Genomic DNA, 19,810 nt, shown 5'->3' with positions numbered 1-19,810 from the left:
TTTCCACAACTCTGGAATCAAGCTGCAGCTCAATGTATCGTACAACTTCACTGTGTGCTTGCAGAGTCGGTGTGTAAATGTGTGCTTCCCCCGCTGTGGTGTGAGTGTGTGTATCGATGCCAATAGGTAGTCTCATTGTGTAAGCATCAGTGTAGCAACACGTCCCAAGGGCCCTCTGTGGAGATTATACACAAGAATCCATTTACTTGAAGCGGGAGCAGCCGTAGATAGCGCGCAGAGCCGGTGTTTGGCTCTCTGCGAGTACAGTCCATCATTAGAGTATTGGCAGATTGAGCAAAGCAGAAATTGGCCGACACATTTCTAGACCCTCGCTCATCTTTTATGTAAAACACAGAAGATTTGGGCAGCTTTTATCACAAGCAGCTTTGTGGGAATCAAGTCTCAACAACAACACCTACTGAGAACACAAGATACTTCACAAACTCACCATCACTACTTCACATCACAACTTATTTCCTTTTATTTTATGGGTGTTTTTCATTCCTCTGCCTGTAATCGTCATTATACTTTTTGCAGAATGTATTCAGGGCAATGCTTACTGTGCAAATGTTCCACAGTGGCATTCACAACAGCTTTTTTTTGCCATTGGTTACCATTTCATGTTGTTTTTAATCAGGTTTTTGATGTAATAGAGTATGATGATGACCTAATAAATATCCTGTTGGTGTTTTGTTTGCAGGGAGGACTGAGAAACAGCAAGCATGAGTGTACGCTTTCATCCCAAGAATATGTCCACGAGCTGCGATCTGGCATCACAGAAGAGAAGCTGCTCAACTGCCTGGAGTCTCTCAGAGTTTCTCTCACAAGTAATCCTGTCAGGTGAGTAACTCAAGCTTGGTGTACGCTCTTATAACTGTGTCTTTGTAGGAGAAATAATGGCATAAAAATCACAACTGTCACAGCCAACAACAAGAGTGTCATACCCATAGCACACCAGGTTTTTCTTCAAAATCCGTCACCTTTCTTGTGAATTGGACCTTGTTTTTCTCTAGAGTCTAACATTGGGCTGCAACTCACTATTAGTTTCACTTTTGATTATTCTGTTGCAGTTTGTTTAGATTTATTTTTTTAAATGTCAAACAGCTGTTAAAAGTGTATCTTAAAGGTGACATATCATGCAAAATTGACTTTTTAATGGTTCTTTACCTGAAATATGTGTCCCTGGCATGTCTACAAACCCCCCGAGAATGAAAAAAAAAAATCCATTCTGCCCCTGTTTTGATTTCTCCACCTTTCTGTAAATGTGTGTGAAACGAGCCGTTTCAGACTTCTGTGTTTTTGTTACGTAACAACAATATCCGGTCTGTCACGGAGTCAGAGCTCGGAGCTTGTTCAGCCCATAGACTGTATAAAATAATACTGAATCCCCCCTTCGTTTTTCATTACCTGCACAAATGTGTGCTAACAAGGAGCTTAGGATGGAGGCATGCTAGTTGTAGGCTGTCTTAATAAACACAAAGGTCGGTTTTACTCCCCACGTCTGCAGATTTGAAGATATAGTGGATGATTTTTATTTGTCATGGATAAGTGCTAGCGCTAATTAGCATAGCCACATAGCTATATGTTCATAGCTGTAGCTGTAGCTGTAGCTGTAGCTGCAGCTGTGTACCAAGACACACGTCGACATACTGACAAATAAAACAACAAGAAACACTAAATCTGTGACCAATCCTTCATAAAAGGTCCTGCTGCCTTTCTGGCAGAGGTCGGTTTTACTCCCCACGTCTGCAGATTTGAAGATCTAGTGGATGAGTTTTATTTATCATGGATAAGTGCTAGCGCTAGTTAGCATAGCCACATAGCTACATGTTCGTAGCTGTGTACCAAGACACACGTCTACATACAGATAAATAAAACAACAAGAAACACTAAATCTATGACCAATCCTTCAGAAAGGTCCTGCTACAGGCGCCTCTCCGTCAGGATCAGATTCAGAGGGTTGAAGTAACGCGATCTCTGAGCAGCCGTGTATATTCAGCCAACATGTAAACATTAGATCAAAGTGCTGGAGAGCCGAGGCACATCCACTTCCGGAGGGGGCGTGGTCAGAGGGAAAACAGAGTGTTCTGATGAGGAATGAAGAAGAGGACTTTTCAGGCATGCCAAAATCTGATTTCAAAGTGTTTTTTTGAGCATAAACTTTAAAGACATGTTTTGGGGACCTCTTAGACCAATATATATTGATGAAAAAAGCGTGATATGTCCCCTTTAATAGTTTTTCCAGGACCAGGGGGCTTCCTACAATTACTTGTTTTATCAAACTTTGGGCCCTAGCCCCAACACTCCTCATTATCCAGTATAAAGAGCAAAGTATAACAAAAAACATTCAATTTAAAAATTTGCAGCCAGTTAATGTTTGCCATTTTTTATTTAACAAATTATTGATTATATCAAATGTGGAATTTATGGCAAGACTGTAAATATATCTCAAATTGTTGCTGCTGTTTAAATAACATTAACTGATATTCTCCTTTAACTATTCATACACCTTTCTCTTGAACTGTCTATTTTTGTCTGCATAGAAGGTACAATTTGGCTTTTCGAGGGGATGCTCCTCTATACTTTATCTACATAAGGGTTTTTCCTGCATAGAAAAGTCAGAGGCTGAGCCTAATTGTCATACTGCCTCAGGCCCCTGTCTGCATCGACAGGTCTCTTCATTAGGACCACAGATTTCCAAGGACAACACTTTGAGAATTCGTCATGTTTTACTGATATTATGACACTAAGTCGATGTAAAGGTGGCGACGTTTCGTAATCAGTCCAGTGCATCAGAGAGGACGCTGTCAAAACTGCCTCAGAGGAAAAAGTTGATACGTTTTCTGCAGAGTGTGTCCGTGTTTTTTCACTACAGATGAAGGCATCCCGTCCTATAAATATGTCCACAATGTTTATATTATATGCACGCCTGCACTGATTTTCACATTCACTTTTATCTGTTTGTCCGTCGTATTCTCTTTGCCTCACTCTCCCTCTTTGCCAACGTCAGAGTGTATTACACCTTCTCGTCTCATTATTAGAGAGCTCTGACATGCACATGTACTGCAGAAGAACACAGATTGGTTATTAAAGTGTAAAACTAAGTGAAAACTTCTTATGGCCTTAAATGTTCACTGGGGAAAGAAAGAGAGAAATAGGTAGAGGAGAGGAGTTGTTCACAGTGGTGAATAGGCTACAGTCAGGCCATGTAAACAGCTCAGCATATCAGTACCTGTATTCGAGACCTGAAATAGGCAGACATTTATGGTGCATCATGAACATCAAACATATTTTTTTTCAAACGTAATAAAAATATAGAAAGTGTAAATGTGATAAATCATAATTCAGAAAGAAGAGCAAGTACAGCTTAGGAGAAGAAGTGGATGTCTCTTTGTCTTTAATGAGCATCATCAGACCAACATGTGAATGAAGACGGTCTAAATCTTCCACAGGGAGAAATTTGACAGACGTACAGGAAGAACATACACACATAACACATAACATTTAAAAATAATACAAAATATATTATAATATATAATATATGATATAATATACATATAATAATAATTATAATAGTAACAATACATTATTATTGATTATTATTTATTATTTAGATAAAACACGTTTTGATATGATAATTTCATGACAAACCTGTGCATAAAAAATATACCAACGTACAAGAAATAACGTGTCAAATAACGTTTTGTACCCCCCCACAGAAAAAAATATATTTTTAACAATTTTGCGTTTAACTGTAAATTCACATATTAGTTTTTTATTGTATTGAATTTGATTTTACAATTTTTTAGTAGTTAGTATAAATAATTCTTTATAGGGATTTTCCTTTCTTGGATTTTATAGTCATTAAAGTTCCTATACTATCTCACCCCCATTTTTAACCACAAAAACCCTGTATATAGACCAGAACATGGGGGAGTCTGCTCAAGTCTGTGTATTTTAATTGATATGTAAAGACAAGCCATCGGACCCACACTTTGCGGACTGATCAGATATATATATATGTATATATATATATATATATATATATATGCACACATAGTATAATAACTATAATAGTAACAATACAAATACATGTATATTATAATAATAACATTCATACTGATCAGCTATGTTTGACAAAAAGGCTCACAGTGTTAACTTTTAGACAGGCTTTGAGAATGACCAAACGAGCTCACAGTCACTGGGAGTCATTCCAGACCCCTCCGTCCATTAAGCTCTAATAGATAGGAAGTTCAGTTTTCCACATCAGAAAGCTGCCCATTTCTTGGGGCCTTAATAAGCACAGGGCTTTGTGTCACGTGAACAACCTGCCTCCATTCTACCAAATAAAATTACCAGCCTGTATTTTCTCTTGTTGAATTTTAATGATTACGGCTGAATACATTTCTATATCTCATCAATATTACTCTGTGGTTGTGGTTCGCTGTCCTCATGAGCATTGACTGGCTTTTGAGCCATTCACTCCTTGGCCTTTGTGATTTTGTAGCCTTGTCTGTACTCGTTACCAAAAACCTCTGCCTGCTCTTTTGTAAATGGGATCTTCGGTTTTAATTTGGTCCCTGCAGTGCAACAGAACCCTTAGTGACAGAGGATCCTTTAAATTATTTACCAGCCCACTATTGAGGGGATGTTTCTTAATGTGAATCAATGAATGCTGCATTTTAAATGGTCATTGGATAAGTGGAATGCTTTTTTTATGTTCACCCCGAATACAAAAAAGGGACCTGCCTGCATGGCCTCAAAGGGGCTTTTGTTTAATCTTTGTACTCCCACAAGCATTACCACTACATCCCCGTGTTAACAAGCTGGAGAGAAAGGGAACAAAGCTGTTTGCTCTGCACATCAGAACAAAAACAAACACTGACTCCCCATCTATGGCTCCATGACACTATTCTTCCTTATCATCATAAAGAGACAAATTCATCCCACATAGTACAAGAAGACATTCTGTAGGCTAAAAAGATGACATTAGCTTGTGATACTCATCCAGAAAAAAATCATACATGGATTTATAACCTTCTTGGCTTCACCCATCTGCACATTTAATGTTATGTAAGTATGTACAGCACAGTATAGCCGAGCAGTTAAATAATCATACCTCGAGTGATCGCAGAGCTGTGAAGTCAGTCTCCACAGTCTCCAGCAAGCCGTGGGGAGTCAAGTCAGCCTTGCCACTCAGAAAGGCCAACTGGTGCTGAGGGGATGTAAGCAAGGCCAGTCTTGCCTTCTGGCTGTTTTCAAATAGTTGAACCTTTGACCGGCATGTAAGGGACCAGTGCTTTAAAGAGTCGCTCCAACAGAGGGCCACGTCCATACAGGGAGGGAAAACCACCTGTGGGTGTGAGCTGAGGAAGACTGTTTGAGTGCTACAAGCAGCCGTCCACCTGCCCATTGAATCCCTCCTTCTTTCTCTCCTGAGGGGAAGGGAGTGATTGTTTTCTTGGAGCATGGATAAGGTTACACCTGATTAATATGAATGCACTTAATTGTCATGGATCACGACACACAGAACATGCACACTTGGTTTGCTACTTTTTTGACTCTTATATGTTAATGTAACCTTTGTGAGGTATGTTATCATAAAGAGAAAATAACCATGAAGTCAATGACAGCCATGCATTCATGCTTGTTTCAATTTTCATCAAAGGACAATGACACATCAGTCCTCTTTTTTCCTTGTTTTTTTTTTTTTACAGACTTTACTTTTAGAAAGTAAAAAAACAACAACAACCCACCACTGTCTAGCCAGCAGCTGATTATTTTCTAGGTTCCCTAGTTAAAAGGAGCCGACAAACTCTGTCAAAGATTGTCTTGCCTGTATTTGGAAAAAAAATATGTGACAAAGAGCAGAATTTCAAAGTCTGTGGAATAACCAACCATTAAAATGTCAACATAAATGGGCCAACATACTGCACAGCTGATTTCCATTATGCACTTTTAATATTTATGATCTATATTAAAAGAAAATGTCAAAATGTATTGTTATGATAGGAAATCTGAATCTTTTAAGCAGGTTACAGACACGATTAAATACCATTTGCATACACTTGCAATGATGACAGAAATATTATTGAATTTAAAAAGCAATACTAGCTTCAAGTAAAAAAGTATAGTTGTTTTTTTAAAGATTATTTTTGGGCTTTTTGCCTTTTTTTGATAGGGCAGCTTGAGAAAGTCAGTGAATTTGGAGGGAGAGAGGGATATGACATACACCAAGGACTGTAGCCCCTGAACATGGGCCACCTGCTCCCCCAACTGAGCTAATCTGGTGCCCAAAAGTTAGATTTTTTAAATGTATGTCAACAACTGCCTTGTCTATTATTACAAAACAATATTTAAAAATGGGATTATCTGAAGACCTTTTTTTGTTACAGCTGCATCAGTTCATCATGTAATTCTCAATACCGTTGTAGGAATCTGGAGCTACAAGACGATTGTACACCAACCAATCATTCAGTCAATCGTCAAACTAGTTGGTATTTGTATTACACCAAATCATAACCAGAGTTAACTCGAGACACTTTACAACAATAGCAGTTCTAGATCATACTCACAATTTAGTGTCAGGCCCTCCCTGCAAGTCTAATGTTGGGATCACACCAGACACGATTACAATTATTTACTCCCTTAATTTGCACTTATTTGAACGTGTCGCCCGGCAAGAATTTGAACACATCTAGTCTAGTATATTGACTTTATATGTAATTCACTTGCGAGAATGCAAATGATAATTTTCTGGTGTGAACAAAACATAAGCCTATAGCAGCATAACTAAAGCCTGAGCCAGCCTGAACAAAATTATCTATCGGAAAATAAAGTTTTCAGCCTTCTTTTTAAAGTAGAGTAGTAGAGTGGGTGTCTGCCTCCCAGAGTCTGACTGGTAGATGATTTCAAAGGAGAAGGGCCTCATAACTAACGGCTATACCTCCCCTACTAATGAGACTAAAGGAACCCCAAGCAGACCTTTATTCTATGAGTGTAAAATTCTCAAGGGGTAATAGAGACCTTCACATGTATCATGTTTTGATGACTCAAGAATATTTGTAATATTGAAATATATAAGCTAAATGTAGCTCTGACATCTTATATACTTTAAGTAACTTTTTATTCTCACATGTAAGGTAAATAAGAGATCCTTATTTTCTGTCTATATCAACAGAGACATTTCAACATTTCTACTATGATTGAATCAAAGCCGACACTTTGTTTGTTGAAAGATTCAAACTTTTTTTTCAACAGAGGGAAATAAAAGTCTCACCATCAAAGAGTTGTGGTTCTTCACAGTGAGTGCTTACCACTGCTTTTTGTTTTTCCCTCTGATGTTTGGGCAGCCGGCTAATTTGCTCCCGGAGGCCTGTGTTTGTCTAATAGTTTAATTGGCTAGGCTGTGCACCTGTTTGGCAGCACAGGTGGCCACGGGGCCATTGTGCTGAGGGCCTTATCTCCCAGGCAGTTCCACACAGGTGTGTGGCATGCAGCCTTTGCAGATCCACCCACAGATGGCATCGCCTGGAGCGTCCGCTACTCACTCTGTTTCCACTCTCCTCTCCTCAGCTGCCATGATTTCCACTTCTCTCTCTGTCAAAAATTTCCCCAGCCAATTATTTATCCACTACTTCATCCTCCCCCTTTTAATTTTGTCATTTGGATACTCTCCTCTTAATTTAGAAGTGTCACAGTAACTAGCCACTTTTCATTAATTCTTAATCCACTGACAAGAAGTGAGACGCCAACTTACAGAAAATTACAACCCTCTTATTTTTTCCTTTTAGTGGAGGAGAAATCCTGCTGTGTCCCTCTATTTCTTCTCGTCCAACGAATTTCTTCATTTTCTGTCTCAAACATTTTGAAAATTGTAATAAAATTCATTTAAATAGCTATTAAGGAGTTTAATATCTGGGTAGGAAAAGTACATCATTAGTCACTAAAGCAAAATACTTCCATTTTTAACATTATGTCTTTTAAAAATCAGGCGAACCCTACTGTTACACATCATTTTATAACATCAGTGTAAAGCAGTGGGGTTAAAGCTCACTTCTTCTAATCTAACTCCGCTGCTACACCATCAATAGACTTCCCAGTGAAAAAAAATAGCAGAGTGGTTTAAGTGGTTTTGGGCAGCAGAGCACACACGCATGGCTCCAGCCTCTACGTCCTCGATGTTTAGCCCTCAGCGCTACACTATGACTCTGTCAAATCCCGACAGTGACTTCCGTATTAGATCTGCTAGCTCTCAGATCCCTAAGACGTATTTAAGCAAAATTGAACCGGGGCTCCTAACTTTTCATTATGTGAAATCTTCACGGTACAAGTCAGACATTTTCTCGGGGGGCATTTTCTTGTGGGGTCTTTTTGTGTGTGTGTGTAGGCGGGAGACATTTGCTGACGCCAGAGTTTCTCACTCAGGGCTTGGATACTCGAGGTGTGGGTTGTTGTGATGATCTTGCTGCTCTGCCACACAGGGTGTCTGTGAGTCTGAATCAGTCTCACCAGCTTTTTCTCAGCTGAATGCTTGTATCTCAGCTCTGAGGGCTGCACGGAACACTAGTAATGGGCTTTTTACGAGCTTTGAAGTTACTATGCCTGCTAACATAAAGCTGCTCATCCTATTGACTGTCGGTCCTGATGCCCAGCTTGATAAAGCATTGAACAGGGTGCTGGGAAACCCTGCTATTTCTGCAGAGAATAGTACTGGAGCTCTCAAGTAATGCCTGAGCAAAGAACTCATATTCCCTTATCTTATTATCTATATGTATTATTTGTTACAATTAAATACGCTCTGCTCTGATCAGACGGATCCTTGCCAGATAGTTCAACTAGATTATTATCATACAAAAGTTGAAAAGTAGAATCCTTTGTGGGAGGTGAAGTCTACTTGGTAGTCATTGCATTTTATGTGTATCATACCCACTCATACAATTAAAACCAAGACAATTAAAAGGTGTCAAAAAAGCCTCTCCAGTGGCACAAATATTTTTTTATTGTTAGCATTTACTGGGACTCATACATCCCAGTCTCGTCCACCCTCTGCTTCTCCTGCCCACTGTGTGAACAACAGCCAATCAACACCATCTCAAAGCAGCGTATCCATCTGTCCATCTGCTGTTGTGACTGTTTGAACAATTATTGTCTGAATGTCTCACAGGCTGTATGAAACCCACCGACAGCTCTGGCCAGAAATCTCGAGGGGCAGAAAGTGTGAATAGCGACTGTTGATTTGACTATGCAATATGCACCAATCTGCAGGCTCTGATTCTTTGCAGGGATTAATAAATGTTTCACCTCTGTCAATGCTCATGTGGAAATATCTCCCTATCTCAGTAAGTTGTCCTTAATGAATCCTCTGTATTCACTCTGATGGCGCTTAAGCCCGATCAGACTTTACGTCAGTTTGAAAATTTAAAATCAAGTAGTACAAATCTTGGTGTCCTTGGTTGAGTTCAGGCAGGACAGGCTACCTGAGGACGCTTTGATGCCCGCTTGATGCCTTTGAAATTTCAAGATCAAGCGACATTTTTTCCTTCATATCACCTTGTAGAGTAATGGAAATATAGCAATTTGATTTCCAACCATAACGATCAAGATTTAACATCCTCCAGGATGGGATGAAGAGAGATGCCACATATCCAGAAATCTAACCTGTTCGGGCCACAAAATATGTTCTGGCTGATGCCACTGCAGAGAAGTAAAGTGGGAGTGGAGGCTTCCCAGTGAGGTGATTTTCTTTGAACTGTGCTGTTGGACTTCTCTCTCTAGACTTGTGCTATTACAGACCGGTGTCACCATCCAGGCCTCAGATAAGGTGTATCTGGCTCTTGTCAAGGAAAACAAGACAGGAGATATTTGAAAATAATAAAAATATCAAGCAGAAGTCTCGTCAAAGAACTCTCAGGTCTCTTGTTTTTCAGAAGTAACAGAAGGATTTCACTCATTAGGGAATCCACGCTTATTTTGCCTTCAACTTTCTGCACGGTATAATTATTCAGATTTTATAGCTTCCAAGGAGTTTTTATTGCCTGTAAAATTTGGCACAAATGTTATGACACTGTCTTCAAGAGACGTGATGAGCAGTCAGAAATGAGCGAGTTAACTAGTTTTTACCCTTGCGGCTGACTTCAGAGTTCGCCCTTCTTCCTCAGAGGCAGTGAAAATGATTTTGGAGACATAAATGTCCCCAGTGTCTGGATATATTTTAAGAGTGATGCCTATTTCATTTTATGACACCATCTGTTAACCTCCAAGATACTCATATCTGTTATAGCCCCAATGTGATACATACAAAGTGAGACATGCATAATTCAGAAATGATGGTTTTTAACCTGGTTTGACCCAGGCTGTACATCTGAGGATGGGATGCATTTGATTGACACAACAAAATATGTTATCATTGTTTAGTTTACATGTAGAAAGTTTACATTCATAAATACACCACAACTAAAAAAAAAAAATAAGATTTTGCAAAACACAGGATTCCGCTTAAAGCTCCAGCGAGAAGCTTTCAGTTTGTACGCATTTTAGCTTCCCAGTGAAAATTATGGTCTTTGCTGATTTGTCCTGCAGATGTCAAATGAACGTTTCCTAAGAAAAAAAAAAGTCACCCTGCTCCTTTTCACTGGGATTTTATCACTTATCAAGAATCTTCGCTTCGGAGCATTTTAAAAAAAAATTAGCACACAGTGTATCTCTTGGTCTGACACTTACCTCCTGGCAGTGGTTTCAGACATTAAAAAACTCTATAGAAACAGTTACTCTTGTTGTTAATGGTCTTGTTTGTTTTTTTAGGTCATAAAGAGACATCAGTATTAGTTTCAGTCTGTTTCCTAACAGCCTCAAAACTCCTCACAGGAGCTTTAAACAAACATTAAAGCATTACATTTGTTCAATGTAGTTCAAAATGTAACACTGTGAATTCAACTCATCATTGTCTTTGGGCTTTAAAGTAGAAACGTATCTTCAGTTATCTCTCTGTTCTTTGGGTTTCAGATAGCTGCACAGCTGTCCTAACCTTTTAGTAGTCCCCGGAAGAAATAATAGTACCAACGTACACACAATGATGTGGGAGGTGCACACTGACACTTTGCAAAGAGTTTTATACGCCAACTGTATAAGATGGCAGCAACAAAAGCTGGAACAAAACAGCAGCTTTATGGCTTTGAAAATAGAAACTGTTCTTTCAAAGAAGTGCTTACCACTGCAGTTTCCTCTCTTCCCAGAAAGATGACACCCATCCCTGCAGAATTCCAAAGACATTGTATCTACATCACATCAAATCTTTTCCCTCATCTTCCATAACATGTACAGATTTATAGTTTACCCCACAATTACTGTTAATTGCTCTCACCAGCCTGTACTCTGCCAGTATCACTCCTGGTTTCTGCTTACCTTCACCTAGCAGTGAGGACTGTTGTCTAGGAATCCTTGGTGGTGTTCTGGGGATAATTAGAAATTTCAAGAGTGGTTTGCACTCTGCAGGGAGTCAATTCAAAGTAACTGGGGAACATGTTGTGCTCTGAGCCTTCTGTGCTTAGCTGTTTGCACTTGATTCAATTCAGATAGAAACTCATGCTCCTCAATCCTTCACAGCCCTTTGTGCAGCTATAGTCGCACACTACTGCTGCTTTCATTGAGGTTTTTGCATTTGTGTTCCTTGGGCACACAAATGCTCAAACACACACCCATTCAACCGTAATTTGCAGTTTCAATGAAAAAAAATAGCAAAGCATACATAAATGTCTTACTTCTGAGTTTTATTTGTATTGAAGCAACATTTTTTAAGTGGCTAAGAGAAAAACACCATTTAAATTCCAAAGTTAGCTTATTCCCTACGTCAGAAGTCACAACGCTGATGAAAGAGAGACTGCATAATATGCTTTAAGTGCATACTTATCAATATATACCTATTGGATTCTTTAAGCTTCTACTTTGAAGTGTATTGAAAAAAAGTGGACTATCAGTCAAAAAGACACCATGTTTCAAATATTATCTATGCAGTAAAAGGAAAAGATGATGTGTTACAATACATATCGGCTAGCGATGGCTGAGAATGACATGTTCTCTGCTGCAATGCAATATATATTTCACATTGTGCCAGGAGCAGATATATACCTTAGATGATATCAGGGCAGTTAAGTGGAGTGACATAGCACCTGTCACTTAGATGGAGAGAGTGAATGTTACCTGGAGTTACATGTGAAAGATCTCAGCTGCTCTTTGTTCTCTTTCAAGGACAGCACAGGTCAATGGGTTTAGCTCTAGGCACGTGTAAATTTAGGGCATAGAGGGTGTCTGTTAAACTCAGTGGGAAGGAACCAAGAAAAGCATAATAAGCTCTTTATTTTTAGTCCTCTCAAACTTTTTTTTAGTCTGTAAAGAGAATTGAAGTCTTGTGGGGCTCATTGGGCTTTGAACCATAAGCATTACTTCTGTTTAATTAACACCAAACTTGATAAAATTTGAATCCACATATGTGTGTGAGTTACTTACCTTGGGCTGGATTTTGGGTGGCAGCATATTGAGCAAATTAGTCCGGACAACAGAAATGACTGCTGCCTCCTCTGTGTGATACTGAGGTGTTCCCAGGCCAGATTAGCTTTGTAACTTGTCAATTCTGATTATGGTCAACTTTCATGTTTCATATCAGCCCTCCAAGGAAGGTTGCTAGAGAGGCATCCTAATCAGGTGCTCCAATCACCTTAGCTGGCTCCTTTTGATGGGAAGGAACACTGCCTCTACGATGAGCTTACCCTACCTTATCTCCAAGGCTAAGCCCAAACACCCTATTGAGTTAACCAATTCTAGCTGCTTACATCAGCCAAATCAGTGTTGCAGTCACTACCCCAATATCATGACTTCAGGTGTGGGTTGGAACGTAGTTTGACTAGTAAATATCTGAGGCGTCTTGTACCCTCACTTTGCCGTAATGGTTGGCCATAGACTGTATAGAACAGGGACGTAGTCTCCTTGGCGTCAACCATTGGTATCTGATGCAAAGTTTTGAAGTCTATAGAAGGCGGTGGCCATATTGGAAATGCCGACTCAGCCTGACTTTCAGTCGACCTAACATAAAGTAAAGAGGTAGAGCTCAGCCTCCTGGCAACAGCTGTAGCTGCCGCCAGCTTATGCAAAAATTGTTACCTTTTCGTCTTAAAAATAACAAGTTATAAAAAAATGCACCCCATGTTCAATGTGCGCAGATGGACCAATTAGCTATTCAGATCAACATTGTTTTGTTTAGCAGGCTGGTAACATGTTTATTTTTGCTGTACATATGGCCTTTTTTAAACGGTTGGGTATGTGACTTCCTGTACCTCCAAAGCCAGCCTCAAATGGACACTCAATGAACTGCAGTTTTTAGCACTTCCACATTGGCCTCTTATTTCAAAACCTGAGGTTGCCTCTTGGGTTTGGCATGTGGCCTTCACTATTGGTAACACTGGACCACAAAGATTCTGTTGATCTCACAACCCATTTTACCCTCACTTTGAAATTACTTCAAGATACTTTAATTCTCTACACAAGGCAGTAACACTTCAAACTCTGAAGGTGCATCCCACTGTTTTTTAGGCACAGAACCATGGCCTCATACTTTGAGGGGCTGACTCTCATTCCAACCACTGAGACCCCAAAACCAGACACTCTCCTACCCTGGCTTTAACTTGAGATACTGTCCAAGGAAATCACATACAGATTTGTTAATGATGGACAACCCCGGAGGAGGCTAACATTCACTAAAAGCTTGTCTAGCTGAAGGGATACAGACCGCATTCACTTTGGTGAGGATTGAATAGATTGACACATTAGCTCCAAAAAGAGAATCTCTGGGTTACATGGTCATTGATCAAATTTAGACTGGGCTAGCAAGCTATAATGTCCTCTCTTGTGAGACTGCAAGGGCAAAGAGTTGGTTCAATACTACACCATCAGGAAGGAATCTGCATTTTTCCTCCTGTATCAGAGTTTCGACCAGAGCCACCTTTCAACACCCTTGAATAAACCCACCCTGGGAGGGTAGCAGTGTGGTGACCTGATAATTGGAGGAAACCCTCAGGTCCCAATTTTTAGAAATGGAAACTATTTCTGTCTACCAATCCAAAGGCTATCCAGCTGCCCCAGACCTTCAAAATATACTGAAAGGGCTTGTCAGCTGAGACAGCCCAACAATACCCAATGTCATATGGAATTTTCACAATTCTTGACTTACATTAAAACATGATAGTTTTGTCTACAAACAGATTTCCTTATTCAATTTTTCTAACCATATCTGAACCATTCATATTTATTAAAATACTACCATTGTTACTTTTGCTACTGTATATTTTTTTATTCTATCCAAATGGCTTACAGTAAAAAAATTTAAAAAACCCTAATAATTAAATTGTAGGTGGTCAGTTTGCAGTCAGTTCAATATATAAAAAGCATTAAGTCCACATTATCAGAAGAAATAAAATATGTAGTCTTTGCAAGTTCCCAATAATGGTCTTTTTTTTTCTCAATGAAATGAAGAGTAAAGTTAATATTTTGTATCCAATATCTGTCATCCGATATGCATGGTGCATTATAGTTATTTCAGCTGACTATTAAATTGATCAGAGTATAATGTAGCTCCATGTTTGGCATGGCAAATCACTAAGCAGACACTGGTGGTGCTTGGTTTCATGCTGTAATGTACAGAGCTACTGCATTTGTTGCACCAAGCTTTGAACCTCCATCAGAATGCTGTAGCACTCAATAGCTCAGTAGCACACAGGGACATTTATACAGTGTTGTCTGTAATACAAGATGAAAGTTATTGCACTTTCACAAAGGCTTTCAATAACATTGTTCTCCACCCAGCCAGGATAGAATAATACAACTGGCCTATAGACTGAAATCAATGCTCGTACAAGCCATCTAAGCACGAGAACAGAGATCCGTCAAACAGAGTGTGAGCGGGTGTCTACCTCGTTGTTGCCGTCGCTGTTGAGCCACTTACTGTGGCTTTTGATGGGCAGTAATCTCTTCATCATGTATCAACATTTCCCTTGCCAAGTATTTTCAGAACTCTTTACACTTTCCACACTTTGTTTTCCACACTCTTTGCTTTGGTATACAGGCCGCATTTCCAGGAAGTTACCAGGCTAGCAGTGTAACTTCTTGTATTCCTTTAAGCACTTATTGTGACAGCCTTGAAAGCAACCAAAGCTGCTGTAGGCAAGTACCACTCCATTCTGGCAAAATGTATACAAGTGTGGCCTTGTGTCTTTACAGATGAAAAAAGAAAAGGCAGGTGTTGTTCTCATCGTTCGTCTAGAGTTGTGGTTCAGATTTTGTGGGAAAAAAGTTAGTGAGAGGTGTTGAGTAGGCAGCGACATCTGCTGTAATGCTAACGCTGTTTATTCATAAGGTGGCCGGCCAGGATTGCCGTGTTTCCTGTGCATTTCAGCTCTTTGTGAATTGTTAGCATACCGCATGTGTTTTGTCTGTTGACCTGTCCTCTCTCCAAAATCCTAAATATTTCCTCACATCTGGTTTGTTCCAGAGAGGGGAGTACATTTCTTCTTCGTCCTCATGATTCCGACTGTTTGCCTCTAGCCTAATTTGTTCAGGGTGAGTGGGCAAGTTTAAAACAGGCAAGCATAGATTCATTTCAAAATAAAAGCACATCTAAAAGATGACGATGTGGATCAAAGTTTGGACTTTGCATTGATTTGACTGAGTCATAGATCAACCAACTGATGGATCAATCCAGATAGATGGATTGGTGCCCCTCTAGTCATAACAGAGGTGAAACCATCACTGTTTAAAAGTCATGCCTTGTCTTAATGCAACACTTTGTAAAATCACCCATTATGCCACCAACATTACGCTCTTGTGGTGTTCCATGTAAAGCACAAAGACTAAGTGACGGCAGAGCTTCATCATTACGCTGGGATGGGATCTGAATATAAAAAAGGCTTATGGCCTGGTTTGCTTTAGCGAGTAATATAGAGGCATCTTTATCAGTCTGCTTCATGACCAGTTTAAAAAGTCCTTACAGCAGCTTTAAGGCAGCAGCTCCCTAATGTACAACATTAAAAAACTGCAAGCGTATATCGATATAGATATAGGACACGCTCTAATAGAAATGCAGTTATTCTATCATGGTGGATCAGCTTTAAAAATTAACTCATATCTCGATGACTGAATATTTTAGCCATCTCGGGGATCTCTGTGTGGACTTAACATGTTCTAGGGTCCCCCCTACGTACCCGTCTTCGTGTGCTTACCCTGTGCTGGACTGTTGACCTATCCAGGGAGCGTGATGCCTTTCAAGAAATGAAAATGAGATAGACTCCAGTCCCCACTGTGACCCCGAGTGTGAGACGCTGTATAGAAATTGAATGTATGCATGAATATTTGCTCATGCATAACTACATCTGCTGCGGCAGCATAAGTCTCAAAGTTAGTGCAGTCTTTCGGGGACTGAATGTCATTTGACTGGAGGACAGATGGTCATTTTGTTACAAGGCATTTTGACTTTGTTGCATTAAGTTTTCTAGTTTTCCACATTATTATAGGCTTTAAATAAGGCCCACATTGCTGGTGCACATCTCATTAATATCAAAACATTTGTGTTTGGCCTAAATTCTGCTGTAAAATGCAAACATTTCACAGCAGTAATAGTGACTACAAAAAATCTGAAAATGCTTCGCTAACACTGACCATGAATTTTTCATTTTGCCTGCGGGATTTACATGATTGTGGAAAGTAACACAATTTGGTGGCACTTAACTAGAGGATTATAGCCATCAATATTAGATGAACAAGTTCTCCCCCAAGTTAATGAAATCCTTCAATGTATGCCTACATTAGGAGGAAAGACTGATAAGGTCTAATGCTACATTGCCCTGAAGAAACAAGAACATCTTGTTTGACTGAAAAGTTGAGGTTACCAGTGCTGCAAAGTGCTAACTGGGTACATTGGTAGCTTTCAAACTCTATATTTATGTGTATCCTAATATATGAGGTAGAAACAGACAGGTGATCCAGCAGCTTTTCAAAGTCCTTAAATGTTTTTATTACCTCAAATGGAGGAGGCCTAGCAGTGGTGATGTTAATACACGCATTGTTCTAAGTGTTTGTAGTTGAAAAAGCATGTTGTCCACTGAGGCAGTTTCTCTGATGAACAGAGATAGGGTTCTTTATTGCCTCAGGACAAGCACTCTAGAAGTACCATATCTCATTTTCTTTGTGGTAACTTTGGGGACTTTTAGAAGGCAAGCTGCAGAGGGCCTAAGGGTGTACGTGAGGGGACAGAAAATGATCGACGGTCTGGGATGCAGGGAGGAGTCAAAACATTTAGTGCCTTAAAAACCTTGAAGGAGGACCGCATTATGTTGCAACCTGCAGCAACACATACATTTTTGATGAAAAATTTTCTGCACCGACAATTCCCTCCCCTCCTTTCCGTTTATGCCTATTCATTTTTCCTTCCAACACCATTAGAGAGAGGGTAAACACGGAGCAGACAGCAGACATGTTCCACAAACATCTGTTGCAAAGTTTCTAATTTGCATTCTGTTTAAATGAGTGCACCTTCTCTGTTGAAGTTATTTATTATTAAAGCCTCCTGCCTTGTTTTGTGAGCTGACTTTTTTCTGCTTTGTTTATGAGCTCATGCTTTTATTCTAGTTATCAAGCTTTTCTCTAACTAGAATGTGTAGTGTTCAATTAAGTGTTCAAAATCAAGACATACTACCAGTGGGTGTCTTAAACTGCTACTAGTGTGACAATGAAGCAGGTTAGTTTTAAAGAATGCAAGAGTTCTCCTTTAAACTTTAAACATTAATTCAATTTTAAATAACCCTTCTGTGTCGAGTATGATTTATTTGGCTTTTCGTCTTCAAGGTGAAACATGGGTCACAGAACATTGCAGCATTTGTTAACATTTTGGCTCTTGAATTACTGAAGTGTTTATCAGTCTGTAAGTCACTCAGTCAGTCAATGAACTAGACTTGTGAATTGTAGTTTTGTGACATCTCTGTGTGTATTATGTGAAAAAAAAAAACAGTTTTTAAGTTCATGTTAACTATGTAAAACAACTCTCACCAGTGTAGAGGATTTTGATTTCTCACTGATGTCCAGTGATCCTAGTTTAATGCAACAAGGTTTGCACTTTTCAGGAGTTCCAGTCTGGTTGCTTTGTGTATTTCATTCATGTCCTGTATGCTTGAAATTATTGTTACCCATGACAGAAAGGCATATGAATGGTCACAACATGATATGACCTGAGTCTTCCCTGTTGTTGTCCATCCTGCAGTCAGTTGCCACCCATTTAGCAAGCACTAATGACCTCCTCCATTCAGTTTCATCCACAGGTTCTCTGGCTTTTGTGGTTGCCTACCGAGATCAGTCTGATTAGCTTCACCTGTTTGTTTGCTCAAAGGTGGTAGCTCAGACTCAAAGTACTTATGTGATATTTTAATTTTGTTTGTCACAAAGTGTATTTTCACTTTCAACTTGTCAACTGAACCATCTTAGAGTTTGTCAAAGTGAAATGTGCCGTTCAAAAGGGCACTGGTGTCGTTATTTTCAATCATAGTGGCAGCACCAGGAGGAAGCAGGAAGACACTGCGGTAGTTTGACTACTGTGTACCAGAAGTGACAAAATTATATCAATAATAACATTGCAAATTTCAAGCCTGTCCTAACTACAGTCCTAAAAAGACTTTTTAAGAAAAACATACTTATTTGTCTTTGGAATATATCGGACAATCTTTAATGTCCAGAAGTGGTTGGTTTGTAACAGATGTCCACACAACCAATACACACTGAAAAAAGAACATTAATACATACTGTATACATAATCTGATCTGACAGTGAGGCATGAGACACCAAGTCCAACAATACTTGGTAGGTAAAGAATCATCATTAAGACATTTTCAATCATATATCTTATCTTTTATGTATGTTCAAGTAAACCTAGTTGAGATAAAGTCCTTTAAAACAAGACAGTTCTGTTTTTAATTCAAAAGACATGGTTTTTGGCATTTCATACCCAAAATACAGTGGAATAAAAACTTGGAAGAAGTTTTTTAGTAAGGAAACTATTGCTGGTAAGAAAAACTTAAAGCTGTTTAAATTTAAGCAGCACGGCCTCCGCAAAGCACACAGTGTACATTTCTCAGATAAGCATTTAATCACAATTATTGTGATAATAGATTTACATTTTACAATATTTTTCACTTGAGTTTAAAGCAGTCAAATTTTAGTTAATTAGTTAAAGAGTTACAAATGTAATGAAAGCATAATTACACACTCTGTGAAGATTGGGTGCAAACATGTTATGAAAGTAGTGGTTCTGCTTCTCATCTACACTTTCTTTGCTGCATGACATGATAATTATTAGTCACCTCAACTTCTCCAAACTGCAGAGAACAAAGCTGGAGCCTTTTTTCTTTTTTTTCGCAGTGCATTTCTCACACACCTTATTGAGGTCTCACAGCATTCCCAGGATCTCATATAGCAGTTACGCCATTTAATCAACTGAATTTCTCCTCACAAATATTGGTTCCATTTCCAGCTCTCTGAAGGCTGGCATTACCATCATAACCAGGGAGAATAAACAAAGACTTTGGATTTACTCAATTGTGCTCCCTCAGCCATGTCGCCTCCTTTTCCTCTTTGTTGTTTTCGTCTCTCATTTACTCCTACCTCCTCTGTATCACACATACATACAACTGCTTTGTTATTCTGCAGAAAACTGAGACACTTTGTTCTTTCTCTTTTAATGGCCTTAAATATGGGCAAAGCACATGCGGGAAGGGAACAG

General features: G+C 39.3%; 1 protein-coding gene across 1 annotated transcript in view; it reads left to right on the top strand.

Moving 5' to 3' along the window:
- Positions 1 to 19,810, top strand: part of diaph2 (diaphanous-related formin 2) — a 376,472-nt gene that overhangs the window by 118,473 nt on the left and 238,189 nt on the right. Inside the window, exon 8 of the mRNA XM_034690901.1 lies at positions 701 to 840. Coding sequence (XP_034546792.1) covers positions 701 to 840 — 140 coding nt within the window. The remainder of the gene's footprint in view (positions 1 to 700; positions 841 to 19,810) is intronic.

The sequence above is a fragment of the Notolabrus celidotus genome, chromosome 8, assembly GCF_009762535.1.
Source record: "Notolabrus celidotus isolate fNotCel1 chromosome 8, fNotCel1.pri, whole genome shotgun sequence".
Classification (NCBI taxonomy): Eukaryota; Metazoa; Chordata; class Actinopteri; order Labriformes; family Labridae; genus Notolabrus; species Notolabrus celidotus.
The sequence above is the reverse complement of the archived record's forward strand: the minus strand, read 5'-3'. Positions and strand labels throughout refer to the sequence as shown.